General features: G+C 44.8%; 1 protein-coding gene and 1 long non-coding RNA gene across 6 annotated transcripts in view; one reads left to right on the plus strand and one right to left on the minus strand.

Moving 5' to 3' along the window:
• API5 (apoptosis inhibitor 5) overlaps window positions 1-3,046 on the minus strand; it is a 40,972-nt gene extending 37,926 nt beyond the window's left edge. For 2 of the 3 annotated variants that reach the window (XM_053254372.1, XM_053254364.1), the window contains exon 1: window positions 2,913-3,046. In XM_053254372.1, coding sequence (XP_053110347.1) covers window positions 2,913-2,981 — 69 coding nt within the window. In that variant the 5' untranslated portion in view covers window positions 2,982-3,046. The other variant, XM_053254382.1, reaches the window with a different exon arrangement.
• Window positions 3,036-24,813, plus strand: LOC128326807 (uncharacterized). 3 transcript variants are annotated; one of them, XR_008308288.1, is made up of 4 exons: window positions 3,036-3,601; window positions 12,949-13,081; window positions 15,577-15,650; window positions 23,960-24,813. It is a non-coding gene; the product is annotated as an uncharacterized LOC128326807 (long non-coding RNA). The 3 variants fall into 3 exon arrangements; XR_008308289.1 differs by lacking the exon at window positions 15,577-15,650; XR_008308287.1 differs by lacking the exons at window positions 12,949-13,081; window positions 15,577-15,650.
• Window positions 24,814-26,799: the final 1,986 nt, after the last annotated feature.

The following is a 26,799-nucleotide window of genomic DNA, read 5'->3' on the forward strand; positions in this document are numbered from 1 at the left end:
CACTTACTCAGGAGTATGCCCAACTTAACTCAGCAGAACTTACTTCTGTCTAAGCATGCATAGATAGATCTGTAAATCTTGCTAAAAGTTCCAGAGACCAGAACACTTAGGAAGTGGGTTAGATCTGCCTGTTCTAAACAGGGTTGCACTCCCACGGAAAGAGCAAGTCCAGGAGTTCTTCTGGACCCAAAACTCTCCCTGATTTCTCAGGTTGAGATAGTGGCTAGGAGTGCTTTCAGTCAGCTTTGGGCTGATTTGCCAGCTATGTCCATTTCTGAAGATAAACGACATTAAAACAGTAGTGCATATGCTGGTAACATCCACACTTGACTACTACAATGCGCTCCACATTGGGCTGCCTTTGTAAGTAGTTTGTAAACTGCAGTTAGTACAGAATACAGCAGCCAAGTTGGTCTCCAGAGATGCCTGAAGAGATCATATTACACCCATTTTATAAGAACTATACTGGCTGCCAATAAGTTTCCAGGCAAAATATGAAGTGGCGGTCATTACCTATAAAGTCCTGAATGGCTTGGGTCTGAGGTATTTAAGAGAATGCCTTCTTCATCAACCTTGCTGCCTATTAAGACCATCTGAGGAGGTCCAGTTGCGGTTGCCACTGGCTCGGTTGGTGGTGACTCGAAACTGGGCCTTTTCTAGAGTTGCCCTGGGACTCTGGAACATGCCTCCTAATGAAATTAAGAGTTTCCCCTTCTCTAAATGTTTTTAAGAAAGACCTGAAAACATACCTGTTTTGTCAAGCTTTTAGCTTTGGTTTCTAGCGTTTTTATTTGTGTACTTAAAATTGTTTTGTGTCAACTTAGCACAAATCAAGGTGCTGGCCTTTGAAGAATTAAAGAGCTCAAACCAATACAGTATCTAAAAGGTCACTTCTGTAATTTCTAATATTTTCCAAAAGCACCCTGAATATCACCATCCAAATGCCATACTGGGGCCAGGGGAAAAAAAACCTTTTATTGGTTTTGGTACCTGTTCTACAGCTAAAGAACTGCATCTTTCATAAGGATTGCAAGATCATCTTATTAGTCCTAGCTAGGATGTCTGAGCCAAATCGGAGGGGCATATGTGCTGGTCTGAGGACGAGTCAAGCCAAGCTCCCACCTCGCGAATTTGTAAAGGATTCTCCTTTATAAGTAAAGGGCTGTTAAGTGGGGTGATGGGGGGGAGCAAGGGGAAAGAACTCCTTCGGTCTTTTACCCTTGGAAAATAAAGCCACTGCATGGTGAGGGGCTCATTCCACCCTCCCACTGGCCTCCCAAATTACAGCCCGGGCTGGCTGTGGGCTGTTTTTGGCCTCGCTGCACTGCCGCCACCACCATCCTGCCATGCAGTGGCTTTGTTTTGAAAAGGTAAGAGACAGAAGGAGACCTTTTCCCTCACCCCACCACCGCACATCCTGCTACACAGCGGCTTGACCTTTCAAAGGTAAAAGCAGGAAAAAGACAAGGGACCTTTCCTCTCGCCCACAGCCCCGCATAAAGCTGTTACTTGTAATGGGGAATCTTTGCCAAATTCCCCTTTACAAGTATAGCCGTTGAACCCCTCAAGCCGGCAGAACCGGACTGGGCACGATCAAGCCTGAGTACCCCGGGGCAGCTCGAATTCAGTCCAGATTTGAACCCCAATCCAGTCCAGTCCAGTCCAGATTTGAACCCCAGGGCAATCTGGTTTAGTGCACATCCCTAGTCCTAGTTTTTGGGGACCAGGCTTCATCTGGTAAAGACTGGAAGAAGCTTCTATAATTGTAGCTTTTAGAAAATAATTTTAAAGATAGTTTATATTTGCTTTTTAATCCATTGCTAACCAATCCAAGTTTTCATATTAGGGAAGACTAAAAATTCAAGCACACAAACTTTGTGCAACAACATAAAGGCACATTTCTGTAAATTAAAAGAAGTTTTATACAAGCATAGAGCTAGAGAGAACAGTTGCAGCGTGAAGGAAATCACATTTGCTGGTCTTTCACACTGCAAAAACTTGAAAAATGCACATGGCCAGGCAGAATATGTTTGCAAGGCAAGGCAAGGCATCCTGGAAGTACCCTGCCAGGGTAGGTGGCTAGCATAGCTTTTGCACTTGGCACAAAGAAATGGGAAGGGGCTGCATGTTTCCAAGGATGTATAACCTAAACCATTTAAACACAAGTTACTTACTCCTCAATGAACATAGCGAAGGAAAGGTTGTGCCCACGAGTCAGTGTCGACTCCTGGCGACCAGAGAGCCATGAATAGGCTACACGTTAAACAGGAATGGGCAGCCAGACTTAAGATGGTGACATTCTGGATTGCACCACTACGGACTGCAAGTGAGGGAGCAACATGTCCTGCAAACCTGTCCCCCCAATAAGCTGCTGTTGTTTTTACTTGAAAAGGGGCCTCTCTCCATCTTTTGAAGGAACGCTTAAGGGGCGGCAACAGCCAGCGAGGGGCGGGTTCTCATCCACGCCGAGGGCTGCACGTATAAATCGAAGCGGTGCAAACGACGCCCCATTCAACGAGCACGTTCCCTCTCGTCTTATGAAGACGGCATAACCCGGCCCGGGACTGCAGGGGGTGGGGGGGGGGTCGGGCCTCAAACTCCCGGACCCGGAAAGAGCAGCCAACTCCAAGGGGCTCCCTCGCTCAGCTCACGAGCTGCGCCTGCCGAGGGAGCGACTCCCCCGCCGCTTTGTCAGGGCAGCCGCCCGGCTGCGGGGCCGAGGCGACGCTTGGCGCGGCCAGCCCGGGGCCAAGCCCGCCCTTGCCATTGCCAAGAGGCTCCCCAACGCCAGAAAAGGGCGGAAGGTTCCCTTTCATCACCAGGACCTCCCCCGCCGGTAGGCCCCGCCTGGAGCCTCCCGCACTTCGTGCACCAGGCAGACAAGACGCCCGCGCCTCCGCATCGCCCCCCACCTCGGCCGCGGTCTCCTTCGCGTCGGCCAAGATCCCGTAATTACGGTACAGCTCCTCCACGGTGGGCATCTTGCTGTTGTGGCGGCGGCAGCTGCTTCTTCTCAGGCCTGCCAGCGCCACTGCGACAGCCACTTTCCTTCAGCAGCGAAGCGAGCGGAACTGCCTGGTCGGGCCGCCGCGCACCGCTCTCGCAACATCCGGCCTTGCAGGCCGACCCCTGTCTACAGCGCCCTCGGCAGGCATGGCGGTCTCATTGCAGCTGGCTAACGGAGAAGGGCAGAAATGACGTCGGTCGGTTGGGAGCGCCTGATATGAGCTGCGCTTGATCTCTTTCTCCACCTGGTCAGCTGCTTGCCTACACCGTCACCATCATAGGAAGCTGCCATATACTGAGTCAGACCATTGGTCTACCGAGCTCAGTATTGTCTTCAGAGACTGGCAGCGGCTTCTCCAAGGTTGCAGACAGGAATCTCTCTCAGCCCTATTTTGGAGAAGCCAGGGAGGGAACTTGGAACCTTCTGCTCTTCCTAGAGCGACCCCTTCATATGCAAGCAGGGTGGACCCTGCTTAGCTAAGGGGACAAGTCATGTTTGCTAAGTTGCTACCACAAGACCAGCCTCCAGTCTCTACTTAACCACGGGTGGAGAGGAGATCGGCTGGACTGGAGGGAAAAAATGCAAGCAGTATAGGTGAGGAGCGGGGGTATTTTATGCTTCATAAGGAGATTTAATTCAGTAGAAAATTTGAATTTAAATATTATTAATAATAAAATAATATTTCTGTGTTTTAATGGTAACATACCTAAATGATTAAAATTACCATAAATAAAACTTTAAAACATAAAAATCAGTAGTAGTTCATCCTGTATTTCTGCCAAATATGCTCAAGGCAAGCTGATTAATCAGCAGGTAACTATTTTCAAATAAACCAGTATGAAATGAAACTCAGAAGCAACTGCAAAATCAGCAGCAGGGGTGGGTATTTCTGGAGAGAGGGTTTCACAGTCAGGCACCACCACAGAAAAGATCCTGTTGTCACTGATAGCTACCTTCCTAATATCTGGCACCTAGGGCAGGGCCTCACAAGATGGTCTCAGTGAAGGAGCATACTGGGTAAATGGTTCAGAAAAATATAGAGAGATAAAATAACAGGGAGGGAAAGAGAAGATTTTGAGACACCAATATGAGTGTATAAATTCAGTAGCTGATACTATTTCAGAAGAAGAACCAGTAGCAACACTGGAAGGGAGTCCACATGTTTTCGGACTCATGTTTGAGAGAAATGCTGCAACAAAGAGAAAACTTTCGGGAACAAGTTTTCAGAAAGACACAGCAGAAGGCTGATGCAGCTGGGTGAACCTAATCCCCTGATATCAGTGGCATATTTAAATGGCATATTTGTCTGTAGGCGACAGCCAGAAGGTTTGCAAAACAAAGACCTACCATCGTGTTTTCATCTTAATATAATATTCTGTTCTCACACAGCAATGGGGAAGAGGCTGATCTGTTGCAGGGGCAGCATTTAAGTGTTTGTTTTTTAAAGCAATAGGAACATAGAAAGCTGCCTTATACCAAGTCAGACCCTTGGTCCATCTAGCTCAGTACTGTCTACCCAGACTGATAGCGGCTATTCCAAGGTTACAGGCAGGAGTCTTTCCCAGCCTTATCTGGAGTTGCCACGGAGGGAACTTAGAACCTTCTGCATGCAAGCATGCAGATGCTCTTCCCAGAGCAGCCCCATCCCCTAAGGGGTAAATCTTACAGTGCTCACACACGTAGGCTCCTATTCGTCCCAAGGAGTCTTGTTTACGCTCTAAGTAGGTTGCTTGCAAAGGGGACAAAAAAAGGCCCATCTATCCCCTCCATCCTCCAAAATGTGCATCACTATGTCTGGTCATTTCATCACAGGCAATAGGAAGGCATGCATATATTCACTGGCAAGAAGAGGCCTGCTTAACTTAGCCCCCCCCCAGCTGTTTTGGACTACAACTCCCATAATCTCCAGAGACAGTGGCCAAAAGTCAGGGATTAGGGATGTACACGAGCCGGTTCGGAGGCCCTTTTACGGACCTCCGAACTGGTTTGAACACTGGCTTGCTTGAAAGTTTGATGGTGGTGGTGGTGGGGATGGCTGTAAGATGGGGAAATGTGGCGGGGGGGTAGCGCATCCTCCCCCACCCTTAAAACTACCCCCTGCCATTGAACCAGCCCCCGCCGGTTCCATGCACATCCCTACCAGGGATTTGGGGAGTTGTAGGAGGGCTGAATCAGGGCAGCCCTAAAATACCTAAAAGATGCTAGGACTAAGCTACCCAGCATTTGGTGTTGTGAAGATTGGGTGTAAGGCAGAGCTGGGACAAGGCATTTGTACACCCTAAGCAAAGTTTGAAAATTATGCCCCCAGTAAAATGTGTATCATTTTACTTCCCCAAACTGGTTTTTGCAGTTGTTCCTCACTTCTACCCAACATATGAAGTTGGGCAAAGAATCTCAGGTGGAAACCAGGACCCAGTGTGGGAACTGGAGATCGGTGGGTTCAGATGGCTCACCCACCAGGAGTGCACACTGGGAAACTCTGGTTCCTGTCATTTTTTTTTTACTAATTTGGGCAGACGTGTAAGCCAGCCCTATATATAACAGGGCCCTGCTGTCCCGCCCTGCTAGGGTTGCCACATTCATTGGAGAGATTACCTGGACACAACTTTATAAAGGGAAACACAACGTTTAAGCTTCTTATAAAAGGGGGATTGGAAAGATTGCTTGATAATGGAGCTTGGTGGTTGTTTCACTGATTTTTCTCCCCTGTAGCATTTTTTGCACAGGAGAGGGCTGGGAGCTCCTTTAGTTCCGAGAGCAGTAGCTGGGGGTGGAGCTTCTGCAGAGCTTCGTCTTTCATGTTGTAATGATAAAGGCCAGTTGTGTTTCAAGGCCTGTTGCTGCATGCTTTCCTTCCCGCTATTCCACCCAGGATACTTCCTGTTGGCTAAGAGGGGCCCTCACAAGAAGGCAAGGGCTGTCCACTGAAAAGCTCTGAATCTGCATCTTGAGGAATCACAAAATATATGCCATGATACAGGGGCGTAGCTAGGGGAGAGGGGGCCCGTGTTCATCCCTCTCTCGGGCGGCCCCCCCAGAGTGAGGGAGACAATGAAGAAAATAGGGAGGGATGGAGCTGGAGGGCCCTCAGGAGCTGGGTGCCCGTGTTCTTTGAACCCTTTCGTTCAATTATAGCTACGCCCCTGCATGGAGGGAGGAATTTTCTGGTCAGTGGCTGCTCCAGAAAAAAAATTGAGAGGGGCAAAGTGTATTTATGGGATTCCTGTGAGCTGTGTCCCTCATGTTAGATTTATGAAACAGCAATTGGGGCAGGCGGGGATGGCCACTTGCCTGAAGGGGTGCTTGCTCCCCTTGCCCTTTTTCTGGAGCCACCCTTGTTTCTTATATTAAAATATGTTTATAAAGTAAAACACTTTATACTTAAAATTGTCATTCATTGGGCCTCTCTGCATGCTGCCTCCTAGGCATCTGCCTTGCTCACCTTTCCCTGTCCCAGCTCTGGTGCAAAGGCACACCTCAATTATATTATTGATTAGGAAACAATACCCGTTTAAATATTATATTCACCTCATCTGACTCAAAAGCAAAATCTAAAAAGTGTCATCTTGCTTAGGAGAATGTAGCCTGGCATGGTCTCAAATCCTTTGCCTCGTTTCTGGTATACGCTGTACATTCTGGTGGCATTCCGACTCTTAACTACTTTAATGTGAATATAAAATAGATAATATTTGTTATTGTCACTAGGTGGCAGTAAGCGTCCACAGCACTCTGGCCATATTTGCACTTAACATGAAACCAGAGACTGACTAACCTGTAGTTTGAATTTTAAACTATAAATAACATTGCAGATGTTCATTCAACTGCAGTTTGACAACTTCTGGTTTCAGGCGATGGAAGCCCCTCCCTCCTCCTTGTCCACTGAGGCCACATCCCAGCAAGCTCAGTAACACGTGCGTCACCAGATTGTAGGCAAAGCATCAGCACGCCACGAGAGCGGCTGCGATTTGCCACCATCTTGAAGGGGGCATGTCAAGCACGATCGTGCCTGTTTGGAACAGTCCACCCGTCCTTGGCATGGAAAGGGCATTTAAATCGCTCTAAATGCCATGCCAGCACTTCTTCTGACAGCGATTGCATTGCCCACCTCCAAAGAGCCCCACAACAAGACTGCCCCACACAAGCACAATTTTTTTTGGGGGGTGGTAACTTGGGGGGCATTATTTTCCTATTATTCAGGGAAGGGAACATGATGATTTCCTAGGAGAGCATATGCATATGGGGGATGGCAGAGGATCCGGCGGGGGGGGGGGGTCTGTCCTGTCATGACCTGGGATGCTCCTGTGAGGGTTCACCCCAGCAAAGCAGCCCATGAAGACCAAACCACATTCCTGCTACCCTGGCAGCTTGCTGCTGGTACACTAGTATTCCCATGAGAGGGCCAGTCTACTGGGGATGACCCTTGAGTTAGACACCCTCAGTCTTCTGTCGGACTGCACACTCATGAGTTGAGCTATCCCAACAAAGGGACCCCCACTCACTCTGATTAAAGAGAGAACCTTTGCACTACAACCACCAGAGGCCGAAGTCCAGGGACTCCAAATCCCCCTTAGTCTGTCCTGAGTGTCCCTGGCCCACCACTGTGCTGGGCAGCTGAGCATGGCCTCTGCTTGAGAGACAGAGGGGAGCGTGGGGAAAGAAATAAGTGGGATCAGGGGGATATTTTCAGTAGCGTGTTGAAATGTTTCTGCTAATGCATATTTGCATAAATATACCTGTTTTATATTCTTACATCAGAGGTGCACAACTCAAATGTCCTGGTGGGCCGGAACCAGCCATGACTTGGTGTGCAGGGGCTGAGGTCAATTTTCAGCCAATGATCTCTATCTGGCCCAGCAACCCTTGAGAACTGTGAGGCACTCCAGCGCGCCTGTGCAGTAGCAATAGATCATCGCAAGCGGCCACTCCGCCCATCGTCGCCACAGTGCAGGGAGCCTGCTCGGCTCACCCCCTCAGCCACTACACCTTGGTTGTGCACATGGTAGCTAAAATTATGGGGGGAAATAGGAGGTTTTGGCACAGCAGGGCGGGTGCAGGGTGGTGGCAGGAGGCCCCCTTGGCTATTTGGAGTCCCCCTGGACCTTGGAGGCCACGGGCTGGGCCCCCAAGGTCTGGGGGTAAGAGCGCCTTTGCCTATCCCCCACCAGTACATATAAGAGTTAATTTTATCGTAAACCGCCCAGTAACATGAGTTTGCGGCGGTATATAAATGTGCTGAATGAATGAACAGATGAGTCACCACTTTCAAAGGTGCCTCTTTGCTCAGCTAGCAGGGGTTGTTGGGATATCTCCAAGCCCCTATGATGCTGGAGTACCTATGGTTGCTGCTACCTAGTTTCAGGGTTAAGTCCCAGCATCAATACAACTGCCTGTTAGAATTAGAATTTACAACTGCTGCTAGAATTTCAGTGCCACATCTTGTAAACTTTATTGCAAGCCTATGGGTTTTGTTACATAGGATATAACCAGTGGAATCTTAAGGACCGGTTTAAATCCTAAAATGTATTTCTTGAGAGGTTACATTACTACACTTTTAGGACATTTCTAAACCAGGCTTCTCATCTAATGCACAGACCATAGATTTGTGCTTATGCCAGCTACAAACACATATCTGTATCTATATCCATTTTGATGTAGCTAAATGCAAAGCATTAAGGGAATATTAGGGTTGGGGTTTTTTTTTACCATCAATGGCTTAGGCAAACACACTTCCAATAAATGTTTGAAAACACTCAGATAATTTCACGCTAGTCAGATTCATGAGCTGGTAGGGAGATATTAAGAGATGCTCTAGGAGTGCCAGTCAGCTCCACTTGCAACCAATAATTTTATTCCTCCCTCCTCTAGTGCTTCTAATAATTGCCATTACCCTTTTCTTGAAATTTGCTATTCATATTATGCCTTTTGAATAGAAGATGTTCCAGACTACATGAATTATTCAAAGTGAGGGCATAACATATGCTCACAGCAGAGTGTTATGATATTTTGCTTATTATTCCCTCTCTTCCTGTTTAATACAACCAATTATTGTGTTGCTTGCCCATTGAATGAATCCCTTCATTGACTTTTTTCCTAAGGGCATCCAAATCTTTATCCTTAAAAGACATCTACTCTTTATTTTTGAATCCATTCCATGTACTGGTCACTAGGCATGAAGCCCATTCTATGCGTGCTTACTTAACTGTAAAGCCCACTCTGTTCAACGGGATTTTCTCTTCGGTAATTGTCTGTAGCATTGCAGCCTTACAGTCAAATCAGCAATTCAAAAGTCTTTGGATTTAAACTAGATTAATCCCACAGTGAGTTGATGAGAATGAATAAGTTATACCCAAGTACTCCAGCCTAACTGGTTTGTTGATCAGGTTGTAAAATTGCGCAAGATTAAAATGGATCCCTTACTGATGTTTGTTGTTTCTTTGACCAGCAGGTGGCACTCAGAATCTACACATTCATGCTTATTCCTATTGCCTTTCCCAACAAGGGATCATACATATTAAGGGTGTTCACACTTGGAATGAATAAAGAGATTTTTCTGATTTATGATTAGCCTTAAAAATTTACTGACTGTATAGAATGGTAGCGTAGCAATAACCATTACATATTAATAGCAGTATAACAACAGTAATATACATTTTAGTGTTTTAATTTCTATTGTGCCTTGTTTGATGAGATCACTGAGGGCAACAGTTTAAAAAGTTGCCTTCCATCCTGTAAGGAATCACAGTCCGTTAGACAAAAAAATTGAACATGGGGTGGCGAGAGAGTAAACATTTTAATATATAACAAATAAGGGCAGCGAAGAAGCCCAGTGATTTCCTATGAACTCCTATTTCCCTACCCTGTTCTGTACCCTGCTCCAGCACCTGCTAATTATGCTACAATTTCTGGTTTTCTCAATGTTTCCATGTGGTTAGTGGTGTGTGTGTTTTCTTTCTCTTGATTTCTTGCGTTGACATGTACCCCCACCCCCACTGTCCCCAAACTGATTGAATTCCCTCTGTGACAATTAACCTCCTAGGCAGTGGCTGCCTCTAGCAGTTCTAATTAAGTGCCCAATCAAGGAGTCAATGGATCTTTATTTACAGAAATGAATGAGGTGTGGGAGATGAGTGGTTGTTTGTGCTGTTAAAAATCTGTATTTTTCAATTCCTAGGGATTTAGTGGGGAGCAGAAGTCTCTCATGGGTTCCTTTGAGAATGACACTGACATTTCCAGAAGGCGACCCTAAAAAGATGTGATTATGATAGGCTGTCTTGATCTTTTACATGGGAGGCAGCTCACATAACCAAACAAGATGAGAGAAAAGGGATGAATTCAGAAGAGATGTATTCAGAACGTGGGGGGGAACCTCTCATGTGCATTGTAGACTTGAGGGGAGCCTTACACCTGTGTGAATTATGGACCCTGATATAGCTAGCTACGCACTACACATATTGGGAGATATTTGTATTTTCAGTGCTTATCCTCCCCACCCCCTTTTACTGATTATCATATATTATCATCCGTTTAGCTTTGTTTTTCCAGCTTTATTATAATACAACACAACTGTTTTTGCTATTGCAGTTATTAGCTCCTTAGTACATTTTTGGCATGTGTATGTAGATTTCTTTTGCTTTGATTTCTGTTCTTGGGCGGCAAGATGGCACTTTGCGGCAAGATGGTACTTTCTCTGCAGCATCTCTGCGGCAAGATGGCACTTTGGGAGATTATTGGAAGGACAAGTACTGGTTTTAATGTCTTTACACTGGTGTGACTTTAAATTTACGAGTAAAAGGAACTGAAGGCTGCAATCTTATGATTACAATTGGTTATGATATTTTGATTGGTTTCTCGTGTTGGCTGAGCCCTCCCTACTCACTTTGAACTGAATTGCAAATGATCTGATTTCTTCCCCACCACCTCCCCAAATCAGAAAAAACAGAATAATTTCCCCAGCCAGTTCAAGGCTCAGAAAATGCCAGTCCCTAGCATTGTTCCCTGTAACAGGGATTCACAGAGGTTGCACTCTAGAACTCCCATCATCCCTAGCTGCAATGGCTTTTGGCTGGGGATGATGGGAGTTGTTGTTTTAAAAAATCTGGAAATTCTGTTGCAGGGAGCACTGGTCCCCAGGACCCAACCATACTCCCCACCAGCTCCCCACCCTTCAAAAACACATTTTCTCCCTTCCCTTCACTTATCCTTTGCCTTCGGCAACAAGTGGAACTAGTGGCAGCAGTGAGTGCGTGTGAGAAAGGGAAGAGTTTCTTTTTCTCTGGCCTGTTGTCCTGACATGCTGCTTTGCAGTGTGCATGAGGAAAGACAGTGATGCTGCAGCACACAGGGAGTGCAGGGTTGTTGTTGTTGTTTTAACACACACACACCCTGCACATTGAATCCCAGTGTGTCAGCCTTAAAGGAAAAGCCGTGCACCAGGACAAGAGGAGTGAGCAACAAACCCTCCCTTTCCTTCCCATTCTCATTCACTGCCACTGCTGATCCCACTTGCTGCCACTGAGGACTTGTAGGTAAAGAGAAGGGAGAGAACATCTCTCTTTGAAGGGCTGGTGGAGAGGGTGCTTTGTGGTGGACACATGGGGTGAGATCTAACAAAGTTCTCTGAGCAGAGAAGCATTTTGGAGATGTCAGGAGCTCACCTCTCCTCTGAAGTGAGATTTTTCAAATCCCCCCAAGAGTGCTCCAAGTCCAAGCTTGGAGAATATTACTGGCATTGGAACATAGGAAGCTGCCAAATACTGAGTTAGACCATTGGTCTATCTGGCTCAGTATTGTCTTCACAGACTAGCAACAGCTTCTCCAAGGTTGCAGGCAGGAATCTCTCTCAGCCCTACCTTGAGCCCCTGGTGGCGCAGTGGTAAAACTGCTGCCCTGTAACCAGAAGGTTGCAAGTTCGATCCTGACCAGGGGCTCAAGGTTGACTCAGCCTTCCATCCTTCCGAGGTCGGTAAAATGAGTACCCAGAATGTTGGGGGCAATATGCTAAATCACTGTAAACCGCTTAGAGAGCTCCAGCTATAGAGCGGTATATAAATGTAAGTGCTATTGCTAAGTGCTATTGCTACCTTGGAGAAGCCAGGGAGGGAACTTGAAACCTCCTGCTCTTCCCAGAGCAGCTCCATCTCTTAAGAGGAATCTCTTACAGTGCTCACACAAAGTCTCCCATTCATCTGCAACCAGGGTGGACCCTGCTTAGCTAAGGGGACAAGTCATACTTGCTACCACAAGACCAGCTCTCTTCCCTCAGACTGTACTGATCCATCTGTACTGATTTCAGTGGCTTCCAATCATACCAGATAAAGCCCCGCTGGTGGAAGTGTGGGGCATGCACACTCACTCTGTCCCCCACACCACACCCGCAGTGTACTACGGAGCTCAGAGAGGCTCCACGGCTGCTACAAATAGCATCAGCCCTGACACAACTCACTCCCATTAGGAATAATGGGAGCAAGAGCATAGCTATAACTGAACAAGTTGGGGACAAATGTCCCTAGGCCCCTGAAGGAGGGGGCCCTCACTGGCTGGGCAGAAGCTTGTTCTTTGCTCTCCCCCTTTGCCTCTCCCAAGAAAAACAGAGGAGGGCAGGGGCCCAATTTTTTGTCCCAGGGCCCACTCCAACCTTTCTACACCTCTGCATGGGAGAGATTCCTGAAGTGGCTCTCTTTTTAGTGGTACTCTTTTTAGCAGCCACAGCACTTCTCTGAGCTCCGTTGCACAGTGAGGGTGTGGTTTGGAGGAGGATGGAGTGAGCGTCAGCGGGGCTCTGCGTGCTATGTCAGTCAGTCAGTGGGCTCAGACATGCCTAACTCTGCACTGGATTGCGCTGCAAATTTGTAATCGTATGCAGACTTGCTTGTGAGTACACCTCATTGAATTCAGAAACCCTTCTTAGAAATTAGGAACTATATTTTCTTATTTTTACCTAGGGCTGAACTATGAATTATGTGAAACTCCCGGTATTTTAATTGTTGCTTAGCAGCAGCAGAGGAATCCACATCTGATCAGAGGAGCAGCAGAGTCCACATTGTTCTCCTGATCTAAATACTCTTCCATGTACAGGTACCTGCCATTTCTTCTTCATCTGGGCATATGGCTGCTTTGGCGGGAATTAAGATACATTCATGCGGATCACTTAGTACGCATGTACAGAACCTCAGTGAACACTCAGATCTGGAAATGGCGCTCATAACACATCTGAGCATTATCAGCTGGACAAATGTCTATATCAAACCAGGTATTAAGAATCTGGAGAAGCCACCTAATGGCACAGCGGGGAAGTAACTTGCCTAGAGAGCAAGAGATTGCCGCTTCGAATCCCCGCTGGTATGTTTCGCAGACTATGGGAAACACCTATATCGGGCAGCAGCAAGCTAGGAAATTGCTGAAAGGCATCATTTCATACTGCGCAGGAGAGGGCAATGGTGAACCCCTCCTGTATTCTACCAAAGACGACCACAGGGCTCTGTAGTCGCCAGGAGTCGAAATCGACTCAAGGGCACAACTTTACTTTACTTTAATTAGAATATGGCACCTGCATTGTGTTCTTGTTATTTGGAATCAGAGAGCCACCACGCATGGGTCCAGCCTGCCAAATCAGCAAACTAGCACTCCCTCTTGAAAATGTCCCTTAGTTCATTAGCTTCCACTCCCAGATCCACCACACTCACATTCATATATTTTTTTCTACATTGAGGAGAAACAACTTTTATAGTCATGTTTCAGACTTGTGTCACTGTTGGACCAGTATCACATGGGGAAAGTTACATTATTATTATTATTATTATTTTAATCAAATACTTTTATTTGCTTTACTCCTATTTTATTTATTGCTATTATTTGTATACTGCTTAAATGTATGACCCTAATTTCTCAATTGTTTTTGTTTTGCTTTTGAGAATATGTTTATCTCTGTGTTTTTCGCATTTTCAGTCAGCCTATATCCCTTGTTGTTTGATGGGAATTCACACAGCAGCAAAGCTGAAGACAAGAATTCAATTAGTAGGAAAATGTGATTGAAAAACCACAGAAACTGACGGGGGAATTTAAGGATCTGGAACTAGTTTGAACTTAATGGCTTTGCTTGGATGTGGTTGACAGAGGTGGCCTTGGAGAGTCATTTCTGGCTTTCATCCTCTGCCACTCAGCCCTGATGGTGTGAACTAGAGCAGCAAGGGATATGCTCTTAAATCTTTTTTCTACATTTGGCCAAAACTCCAGGTGTATCTTTCAAAGAGTATTTTTTATTTTATTTTCCTTTCTTTAAAAGTATTAGCTGATTAAACAGCCTGTGTATACCTTATGTCAGTCGTCATTTCCTGCATTTGTTTTGCTACCCAGTAAAGCCTTTTCTCTGTCCTTCCATCAACGTAAGTATTAGAATAGGTTTATCTATTTTAGACAGAGCCCCCTGAACAGCTCATTAACTGTGAGAGGAGGAAGCTCATATGGGTAGTGATAATGGGAAGTGATGGGGGGGGGCAAACAAGGTATGAAGTGAAACATTAAATGCTATAGGGGTTGTGACGCAGACATATTTTGAATTCCAAGATGAGTGGTACTTTATGGCAGATTTTGCTAGATATTACCTTTAACTTTAAAATTCATAAAACAGATCTGAGATTATGTACTGTTAAAGTAGTTATTTACTACAAATAAGTGATTAAAAGCTGGCAATGCCAGCAGCACTCTCGAACGTATTACTATTTTTTTTAGCCTATTTCCCTTAAGGAAAGTAAGCTTAGAAGATCACCTGGGATTTGGTGTGTGTGTGTGTCCCTGCCCTCCGTCCCCAGCAACTTAGCAATGTTTGGTAAGTTGAACCACATACACACACTTGATCTTAGCCAAAAGGCCAAGCCACGAACCAATATGAACCAAATTAGGTACAGTTGTAGGGACTCAACGGCATAGTGTGTGATGATGTCATCCACCCCGATTCAAGGTGGCAGACACGTGAACATTTGAGGTGCAAGAGGGCTAACTTGTGAACCACCTAACCAATTTGAACCAAATTTGCTACAGCTGTAGGGACACATAGGGACACCACGATGGTATAGTTTGTAATGATGTCATCCACCCTGATTCAAGATGGTGGACACATGGTTTGAGGTGCAAGTGGGCTAACTTGTAAACCGCCTAACTGATTTGAACAAAACTTGCTACAACTGTAGGGACACGTAGGGATGGCTCAATGGCATAGTGTGTGATGATGTCATCCACCCCGATTCAAGATGGCAGTCATGTGAATGTTCAGTGGGCTAACTTGTGGGCTAACTTGTGAGGATGGTGATATCAATGAAGATTATAGTGAAAGGTAAGTAGGCAGATTCGTGCTTACCAGAAAAATTTGTTTAACCCCTTTATTTTAAACTATTTACAGGCTGGTTGAATAGCCCATTAGGCAGGATGGATATAATATACCGGCGGCCTTCTTAGAAGTGAGGTTAGAAAGTCAGAGTCAGCTCCATCTCATCCCAGAAAGTAGTTTTGTATGTCTCTCAGATGTATCTGTTGGAATATGTAAACATACCTTTTTGTGATCCTACATGCATCAGCATTTGAAGAGAGAGTGCACATTCAGAAGAGGCATGCAGCACAGCGTTCCCAGAAGTACCACTTCAGAATTCAGGTAGAAGGGTGATTGGCTTTTCTTCTAAACAAACCACCCCCACCTCCTAGACTTATAATACTAGTGCAATAGGGAAAAGGCCATGGTAGAATCCTTCTCTTGGGCAGTACAGATTTCTACAAGGAGGCAAATGTAGAAGGGAGCAAAGGGGGCATTGAAACATACTGCATTCCACCTGCATTCTAAAGTGGAAGAATCCCTGGAGCGTTGTACCCAGTGATTCTTTGGAATACATGAATCAGCCCTTACAAATTTCTGGCCAAGTCTAGGTGAAAGCCCTGCCAGTATAATGTTGACAAGACCCTTTCTTGACTTCCCTAAAAATGGATACAAAGCACATTGGAAATTCACTAAGCTACAGGATCCCTAAGTGCTTTTGAACAATAGTGAATTAGAAAGTGGCTTTGAATTAAAAACATAATGTTCAATTAGCTGCCAATTCAGTAGAAAGTGGGAGGGAACAGGCCAGAATATAAAAGAGCTGGGCTAGTCTAGCATTCTTTGTAGCTGCTTGTCAACTAACAGGCTTTTTCCCTTGTTAGAAATCACCTTGCTGTAATTTGGCAGTGATCCCATAGCCACAATATGTTTTGCTTCTGAATTACTGCTAAGCAAGAGCTCAGCACAGGAGGAGATAGATAGGAGCCAGTCACCTGCAGAATTCCTTTCTACATGTCATGGGATAAGAATTTACGTTACACAGATCAGATGTGATTTTTAGAATTTAGCCCTTTTAGTTTTCCATTGGTTTATAATTGTATGTAAGTGCTACTGCTGCATTTGTTGGACAATGCCGTTGTGCATTGTACAACAGTGGCAGACTTGGAAGTCTTTCTGATGTATATGGCTTTCAAGCTGTGGCTATTGCCATAGTGTTCCCGTACATGGAGAGAACTATGAAATAGGCAGAGACAGCGTTCTCTATTGTGTCACACTGTTTCATTGATACCCAGAATCCTCGTGATATTCTTGGTGATCCTCTCTCTGCATTCACACTACTGGCACTGCATCTGCTCAGCCCACCATTCAGGATGCTTCCATAGCAGTGCAAGTGGTGTCTGCGTTGCCCCCCACACTGGGCATGACTATTAAGGAAAGGTGGTTGGAGATTCTCCCTTCAGTTCCACCACTGAGGAAACATTGGGCCTTTAGCTTTTCTCTCTCTCCATCTCTCCGTCATAGTTCCTGAAAAGAAGAGGAAACTTCTGTTAGTTTGGGTGAATGAAACCATTTCTGAGTTACAATATTTTTACACTGAGTGCTTATAATCAGTGATCAGTGGTGTTCGGACAAGAACTGAAGGGACATGCTCCAACTACCCTTTCTTAATGGTCATGCCCAGCAAGTGGGGTGACATTGAAGCATTTGAGGAGCTATGGAAGTATCCCAGATGTTAGTCTGCATAGGTGCACTCCCAATGGTGTAGATGCACAGAGGACCACAAAGAAGACAATCAGTTACAGGGAGTTACAGTTATAGGAAGACAATCAGTTACATCCTGTTTAAGGGATTCGATTAATCTGTTGTACAGTTACTGAACTGTAGTGTTACTGTGTTTGTGGGAACTGGTATACTAACCAAGAAGATCAGAGTTATGAGAAATCTCTGTACAGTTGTGCTCTAAAATGGGCTACACTGGGTTCAGGAGAATAGTTACAATGTGAAAAAGAACTTGGCAGGCTGATGCACTGTATACAGCGATTATAAAGTATCGTTTCTGTCACTGCAGGGCCATGAGCAGAATGATAGTGAGATCTTGTGGTCTGTGCAAAGATCTAAGACTGTCCTCAAATTCTGTGGCTCCAGTAAGGTAAATGGTGTGGGAAACATTGGCCTTCATGCTGCACAGCATTATGAGGGTGTTCCCAGTTGGCCCATGTGGGTATCACCGATGGTCTTGCACAGGAATGCAACTGTGCAAATCCTTAAAGTTGCATGCCTGCACTTTGGGAGTGCAACTTACATTGAAACCAATGTAAGTTGGGCTCTTGAAGTGACAACACAACTTAAGTATTTGCACTCTTGCACAAGACTATATATATTTTTTCTTAGATACCCACAGCAGCATGGGCTGCTTAGAAATGCCTGCATAATGCTACACAAGATGTGGGCCAGTGCAGTAGCAAGATGTGCTCCCTAATAGTTCATATGCACCTGATGCATATAAATGGGAAGATGAAGATGCCTGGGCAGGATTTTGATATTTTCACTATTTTACATTGGATGTTAAAATGCCTAAAGCACGAGTGGGCAGACTTGAGGCTTCCAGAAAGCTACTTTGTTTGTTTTCGTTTTTTTGCTGGGGCCTTGGGAACTACTAATGCAAAATAGTAGCTCATCATGGGTGTGTGAGAGGGGGAGCATGAGAGGGGTTCACAGCCAGTTGCAAAATGGCAGCTTGTTAAAAAAAAAAAAAGTTACATCTGCAGCATAAGGGATTTTAACATCAAAACCCCTCAAATGGCCAGCAGAGCTGGACAAAGGCATGATCAAAAGCAACCAATTAACACTCAGGCTGAGAGATAAGCCAAAGGCTGACCATTGAAAAATGAGGCTCAGCGTGCCAACTTCTTCCTCTACCCAGAAAACCCACTCCTAGTGTCCAGCCTTCTGGGTTTCTGCCCAGCCTTCTAACCAGGGTGCATTGAGGATACATGTGAGTACTGAGGATTTGTTCAGGTGAGTAAGGGATAGAGGGGACACTACTGAATCCCAGAAAGATTTTGCTGTGGAAGGGGAGCAAGAGAGGTTGCTTTTTGTAAGGGAAGAAAGCAAAGAGAAATGAATGGGAGATAAAGTAAGAGCAGCCCTGAGCACCCATAGCAGGGGGAGAGAGATTGAAAATGAGTGGTTATGCCCCTTCTCAGCTAGCGAATCAGATTTGGAGGAGAAAGGAAGCCCAAAGGCCTGGAGAGCTGCTTTGGATAAGCTCAGAAACTACCACTAGCTCCAGAGCAATCTCATGCTTGCCTCTGGCCTAAAGCATGCCCATAAAGTTGCTCTGCTTTTTCAAAATACCGCATTCAGATCAAAATGTTACAGCTCCTGCATTTGCTTCAGGGCAGCTCCCATTGATTTGACTAGAACTCACTTCTAAGCAAACACACTTAAGGTGATCAGCCTATTTTCCTGGTGGGGGTGGGTGGGTGTAGAGAGAAACAACAAGGTTTGTGGATGAATCAGAAAGAAGTGTCTGTCAGGAATTTTAGTCCCTATTAAAGTAATAATTTAGCAATTGAACCACAATTTAATTTAACAGACTGGAGAGGAGAACCTGTTGCTTTTTAAAAGTACTGTGCGGTTCCTTAATGGCCAAGAATCCCAGACCCTCATATCATCTCATATGAAACATATCTAAGCCTCTACTTAGCAACACTCACTCCCTGTGTCTCTGGAAATGCAAAGCCGTCAGTGGGGGTGGGGGCAGGAAGAGCAGGGGACACTGGTTATTCTATTGTGCTTCTGGAAAGTGGTGTGTTCCCCTGGTCTGTGTTGCTTTCCAGGCAACTTTGAAGCATCTGTTTTGTTGCGTTTAGTATTCCATCTTTCATTTTTCTCTTATTCCTTTTCAAGTTCCATGTATCATTAATCCGTGGCCACTGGAAATGGCTGCTGGAAGGGCCAGTTTGAGCAGCGGGAGGTGGGGATTAGCAGGAGTGCTTCACCAGAACTGATAAGACTAATGAGAAAAACACTTTGTATTGTTCATTTCTGTAGCAAAAACACCTCAGGCTGTTTGGTCTTAGGCTGTTTCATTGCCAGTAGCTGGATCTATGCACTCACAAGGCACTATGCACTCACAAGAACTCATAAGTCTCTTTGCTGGAGATGCATTTATCAGTAGGGACTCAACAGGTACATAATAAAGGCTTTCAGGCAAAGTCAGTCCAAAAGCAGCTGATTTTTCTCTTAGATATGAAAGCTGGGTTACATTCTCTCTGACTGGAAACATTGGGTGCTATACAGAAAGCATCAAGACGCCACATGGAGGGCTGTGAGGTAGATGTGTGAAACAAATGACACACTTTCACACCACAGAGGTTTTCTCAAAGACTTTGAGGCTGTTAAGTCATTCTAAAAACCCCTGCTAAAATGAATTTAAGCTGTAGTGGGAATTAACGAGAATGGCAGGACCATGGACAGCAATTATATATTTATTCCATGTACCTTGCTGCAACACATAAGCCCTATTCATACAGTATGTTTTGCTCAATGCATGTACAGTCTGTTTACTTCCTACCCCCCCACAGATCCGTATACATGCATAATTATTCACACATTATGTTCAATGCACGTAGGGTAGTATGCTTTGAATCAGTACTCTGCATCTGAGGGGCCTTTACCCAGTTTCACTTTTAAAATAAATGCATGTAGAGTAAGTAGATCATACAAAAATATGCACATGTGTACAGAGATCTGTATGCTTGTATAGCATAGTGTCTGAATAGAGCTATATTCTGTATTGAATCCTAGTGTATTTCTGGCATGCATAAGAATATATGAAGTGGCTTTATACTGAGTCAGGCCACTGGTGCATCTATTAGGCCAGTATTGTCTACTTTGACTGACAGTGCCTCTCAGGATCATGGGTGGAGGCCTTTCTCATCACGTACTACCTGGTATTTTTAACTGGAGATACCAAGAACTGAAGCTATACCTTCTGCATATGAATTATTTGATTTTCACTGAGCTATGATCTCTGGCCCAAACACATTATCATAAAACTGTTTCTCAAGCAGTGCTTAGGGCAGCAGTTGGGTGGCCAGATACAATCTTGGGTGGCCAGATACAATCGCTGGACTTCTCTGCCATTTCTGACTCTGTAGAAGAGGGACTTTTTGTCAGCTTATTATCTCATAGTGCTGCAGATGGGTAAAGCTGTACATGTCCAAATGTCTATTACCATACAACTAAAAATTGTGCAGAAGTTCAGCTCTCCACTGCAAGCCAGGTTCTGCAGACAGCAGCCATTCTATCTCATAATATCTGTGAAATGGCAAGCCTGGGGACCCTTGTTGCATCTTAACTGCGCCTTCCCTTCCTTCTACCCAGGGTGGAGGGAAAGGATAAACAGTGCATACCAATAAAATGGTATGCCTTCCTACAGGATCATTTTCTCCACATTTACCACTTCTTCACAGACATGGCTTGCTATTGTCCTAATTTAGCTTGTAGACACAGGCTTACATGATGTGTAGCATTATGTCTCCATAAGATGGCACCCCAGGGCTGCTGCGGATGCGTTAAGGCAGCCCCAACATTAGGAATGGGTAGTTGCACAAATAGCACTACTGCAGTTTCCTCAATTTGTGACAATGTAATGGGGAAAATGGCAGTAGTATTGGTTGCACAATTGCCCATTCTCAAAAACATTGGGGCTGCCTTAATGTATCCTCAGCAGCTCTGGGGTGCCATGTTATGGAGAAATAGTGCCATACATCATGTAAGCCAGTAGATCCATCCATAGCTTTTTAAAAAATCTTGAACTACAGGAGGTAGTCTTGTTGTGTTGGCCTATTTTTAATGTAATTCTGGGGTTTTTTAAAGGTCTGTTATGGCCTTTAGCAGCATACAATGGATCTTATATGCTGTATCTTATATGCTGTTGATTTTCTTTTTCTGCTTTAGCTATTCAGTAAGAAAACTTCGTTTTATTCTAAAGGGCAGGGAGGGTTCTTATACAGAATCTGATCAAGCATAGGCATACAGTTTGCCTCTTCCAACACAGGCATAGAAAAGCTGATATAATCTGAATGAGCAAATAAAAAGACCCCTTTAAGTCCTTTTTTGTATACATATGGATTTTGGTGATGTGACTGAAAGCTTCCTCCACAGCAACAAAACATCTGCGATACAATAGCAATTTCAAAAATTTTACCATGTAAACCACTAATGATTATTGCGTTGGTTTCAAGATCTCCTACTGCTGCTATGAGTAAATAGCTTATTTCAAGGGTTGTGAATGGTGGCAGTGGAGAACTGATGACATGGGCTCTTGCTTCACTTCCAGCATAGTGTTTTGAGCAGTGGCGGACCTAGGTGATTTTGGCGCCTGACCCATCCCCACTGTGAGGCCCCCTCCTTCCCCACCTGCTAAGGCCCCACCATGCCTGAACCACCGCTTTTCTGTAATTGTAACCACCATGTGTGTGCAGAGGGGGTGGGTATGGGGTCAGCCAAGAAGGTGGGCAAAGCGGCCGCTGGGCCTGTCCATCTGGTCCAGCAGCCCTTGAAAATTGTGAGGCACTCCAGTGCACCTGCACAGTTAGAATAGATCATTGCAAACCCATGATGTCATATATATATATATATAACCCTGCACAGAGCATCTGTGCGGTCGTGCACTGGGCCTGTGGCATTCCCCCAACTCTATCGCTTGCTCTCGCCACCCCCGCAACTCTCTCGCTCACGCTCGCCACCCCCGCAACTCTCTCACTCACTCTGCCACCCCCGCAACTCTCTCGCTCGCTCTCACAGCCCCGGCAACTCTCTCGCTCTCTCAGCCCCCACAACTCTCTTGTTCACTCTCACAGCCCACGCTACTCTCTCTCGCTCTCACAGCCCATGCTACTCTCTCACTCACTCTCACCGCCCCTGCAATTCTCTCGCTCACTCTCGCCGAGCTCCCTGCTCCCTGCCGTTTCACGGCGCAGCTTAGCAACCATCTGCCGCCTGCAGCCCCCAGAGCCAACTGTCCAGCTGCCAAAGCCACCCCAGCCTCTGAGCTCCCTGCCACTTCATGGCGCCCCCGAGCCAACTGTCAAACTGCTTTCCAGCCACCCCACAAAACTCCTTGCTGCTCCAGAACTCTCTCCCCCTCTGTCAGCCAATCACCTCCTCCCCCTCTGTCAGCCAATCGCCTCCTTTCTGCCACGTACCCATGCATGGCCTGTCTTGGAGAATTGTATATATCTATATATCTATATATACAGTAGATATATATCTGTAAACCACTTTGGGAACTTTTGTTGAAAAGAGGTATATAAATATTCATTGTAATTGTATTCGTAAAATAGCTCCCTGTCCCCAAAAGGCTCACAATCTTAAAAAATAATAATGAGATAGACACCAGTAACAGCCACTGGAGGAATGCAGTGCTGGGGATGCATAGGGCTGCTTGCTCTCCCCCTGCTAAATAAAGAAAATCACCTCTTTAACAAGGTGCCTCTTTGCTCAGTTAGCAAGGTAATGAACAAGGTCAAACCATGGGCATATAACAAACCTTGATGTGTTTGGAAGCAGTTTGGTCTTGATGAGGGCAAACAAACAGAAGCCAAATTCAAAGCCCTAACCGGCTTAGGCCCTGGGTATCTAAGAGAGCATTTTCTTCATTATGAGCCCCACCACCCATTGAGGTCATCTGAGGAGGTCCGTCTCCAGTTATCATCAACTCGTTTGGTGGCTGCACAGAGACGGGCCTTCTCTTTCTCTGCCCCAAGAGATTGTGGAATGTGCTCCCTGCTGAGATACGATCCTACCCATCTCTGGCAATTTTCAAAAAACACCTGAAAACCCATCTTTTCACCCAAGCTTTCTCAGCTTCCTAAATTTTGGGGTTTTTAATATCTGGTCTTTTTTTAAAATTCAAAACCCAATTTCGGGATTTTAAATCACTGTAATTGTTTAATTGTTGTTTTAAAATGTTTTAAAATTAATTGCTATATTGTTTTTTAATTTGTTTCAGCTCTTTACTGTTTTAGTGGTTTGTTTTAATTGTAAACCGCCCTGAGCCATTTTGGAAGGGTGGTATACAAATCAAACAAACAAACAAATAAATAATAAATAAAATAAATAAATTCAGACATGACAGAGGTACTGTGAATGGGAAAATGGATAAGAACAGGCCTGCTGGATCAGGCCCAAGGCCCATCTAGTCCAGCATCCTGTTTCACACAGTGGCCCACCAGATGCCTCTGGAAGCCTACAGGCAGGAGTTGAGGGCATGCCCTCTCTCCTGCTGTTACTCCCCTGCAACTGGTACTCAGAGGCATCCTGTCTTTGAGGCTGGAGGTGACCTATAGCCCTCCAACTAGTAGCCATTGATAGACCTCTCCCATGAACTTATCCAAACCCCTCTTAAAGCCATCCAGGTTGTTGGCTGTCACCATATCTTGTGGCAGAGAATTCCACAAGTTGATTATGTGTTGTGTGAAAAAGTACCTCTGTTTGCTGGTGCTAAATTTCCTGGCAATCAATTTCATGGGATGACCGCTGGTTCTAGTGTTATGTGAGAGGGAGAAGAATTTCTCTCTATCCACTTTCTCCACACCATGCATGATTTTATTGACCTCTATCATGATCTCTTATAGAGCTCTATCATGAAAATTGAAGGAAAGAGAAGAAGAGGATGACCAGTGGTAAGGTGGATGGACTTGATTATGACAGCAGTGAAAGCACCACTGAGAGACCTTAAAGGCCAAGTTGAAGACAGATCATCCTCGAGAAAATCTATGTGGTCGCTAAGAGTCAACACCAACTTGACTGCACTTAATCAACCAACCAATCAATCAATCATGATCTAGTGGATAACCTCCAGACTACTGTAATGTACATGGATCTGCCTTTGAAAAGGGTTTAGAATTTCAGAATGCTGCCACCTGGTTAGTAGTGAGGTCAAATGCAAGGGATGCATATTACATCTATTTTTGCCAGTTCTATTTTCTAGGACATTCTGATTCCAGGCTCAGTTCAAAGTGGTGGGATTCATCTTGATCTTTATATCTCCTAACAACTGGGGGTCTAGCTACCTTAAGGACCACCTATTCCCATAGCATCTGGTGCAGCTACTGAGATCTGCCCTGAGGCCTTGCTCTTTATTGTACCACTGGTAGAGAATTGTTTGGCAGGTACTAGGGAAAGTTTTCTTGATGATGCTCTTACAGTTCTAGTTCCTTTCCTAGAAAGATCCTTCCAAAAGGGCCACTTCACTTGCTGTTTTAAAAAAGAATCAATGAAATGTTTCTGTTTTGCAAAGTCTTCTCCATTTAAATTATACTGTTAGGTATTTATGCTTTTAGTTGCTGGTTTCTAAATGTATTGCTTGCTGTTGTTTTTAATGATACTGTTTTATAGTGATCTTGTTTTTACATTTTAACTGTAATCCACTTTTTATTTTAATGATAAGTGGACAAACATTCATTAAATAAAAGAAATACATGAGCCATTTTTGAGTTTGGGAACCCTTTTTTTTTTAGTTTCCCTAGGCTCATTAATGGACCCAGGATAACTTTAACAATAAGCTATACATGTACCCTTTATAGTAACTTTATACTCTTTATAATAACTTACTGAGGCTGTTCTTATGAGCAGGCAAAACCGGGTTAATGAAGCCAAGCCTGGTCTTGCCCAAGTGTGAGAACCACTGGGAATCGTGTGTGAGAGGGCAAGCACTCTCTTAACCACATTTTGCTATTTGTCTGCCACCCCTGGCTGCTTGCAGCCGGGGCTGGGAGACAGCGGGGCTCCCAGCCGGCATTGAGAGGCTCCCCATAATGCACCACACACTTGCACGGTGCATTCTGAGAGTTCCAGGGGCCTCCTGGCCCCAAAACCTCCTGGCTGCCAGTAGCAGCTGGTGAATATCTGGCGGAGTGATCTGCTCACCCAGCAAGAAGACCAGGTTCATCTCCAAGGGAGGTAAGCATTTTAAAGCTTCCAGCCTGGAGCCCTTTCTCCATGACCATGAGAAAGGGCTCACTGTATTATGGAATTAAAAGTTACATACATTCTATAGGTATGAGAGAAGTCCATATAATATATAACTATCCCCACCTCCACCTTACTTTACCTTGGTTCCTCACTATTCTAAAAAGTAAGAATTGGTTTACCTAGATACTGGGTTCGTTGTCAGTAATTAATATAAACATGTGGTTTCATATTTATTTTGGCTTTTCCCAGTTCAGGAATTTATTTTCCAGATACGTCTTCACTGGCCACCAGTCTTCCATGAAACAGAATCAAGACACTTTGTAATCCTTCTAAAATTAATTAAAAAGCAGCGCAGTGTGCAGTGAATAGACACTCTGGTAATGGTGATACCATTAATCTGTCTAATCTAATGCACTCTTTCAAGATATTGGAAAGATCCTGAGCACAGCATCTGAGATGCCATTTTCTTTCAGTTGGCAGACACTATAAGGGTTGTCAGGGCTTTGCAGGACTGGGATGCTAATTTCATGTAGCATGCACTTTTCGTGTTCCCTTCTCAAAGCATCCCCATGCACAGGATGCTGCTTTTAAGCCTCCCAAATGCTTTCCTAATATCCAGCCTGACTTGCCTTATCACTGTACTGCTTATGCACTCCCCTTTTCTATACAAGGGTGGCATTCTGGGCAAGTAATCACCTGCCTTGTCAAAATAATTTACTGCTACCTCCTTGCCACATGCCTGGAATTTTATCTTCACTACCATAAAGAGAAACCAAAGTTAGGCATGGGCGTGTATGTTATAGACCCAAGTCAGTCCAAAAGCAGTGGGAAAGGCCAGGCTTATCAGCCTACAGCACACTCTGTGGCCACAAGAATCCATTCTGAGACACCATCCATCACTCATAGAGGACAGGAACTGCAGGTGGAGAGAGCTACAACATTGTAGCATATGTTTCAAGATAACCTTTTCTGGGGAAAAGCACCATTTTGTCCCAAATACCAACTAGTAATCACAGTCAATGGGGTATTTTTCTCCTGCTTATGGGACTAACTTTCTTGTTTTTAAACTTTATTTTAATTTCAGGTTATTTGTTTTCATCCACAACAATTCAAAGGCACAGGTGATTACAAGTATTATTCCTGCTGGAGTTTCATCTTGGCCCATCTTGGATGAGCAGATGAATCTGCATTGCATTACCATTTCTATATATTAAACTCAATATACAAGATCATTAACAATACTGGAAATATTTTAGGGGATGAGATGATAATCATCTTGCTGAAGCTAAGCAGGCCTAGCTTGGGTCAGTGATCAGATGGGTGACTGCCTGGAATCCCATGTACATGACCTTGAGTTCAGTGATGGAAGTAAAACATGATATCAGTGTAATAAATAAACAAATAATAGACAAATATGCTAACAGTGAGAGCAAAACACATACTTGGGCATTCAGAACAATGATTATTCTTTTATAGTTCTTTTTACATCCAGATGAATTGC

Source organism: Hemicordylus capensis, chromosome 1 (assembly GCF_027244095.1).
Source record: "Hemicordylus capensis ecotype Gifberg chromosome 1, rHemCap1.1.pri, whole genome shotgun sequence".
NCBI classification, from domain to species: domain Eukaryota; kingdom Metazoa; phylum Chordata; class Lepidosauria; order Squamata; family Cordylidae; genus Hemicordylus; species Hemicordylus capensis.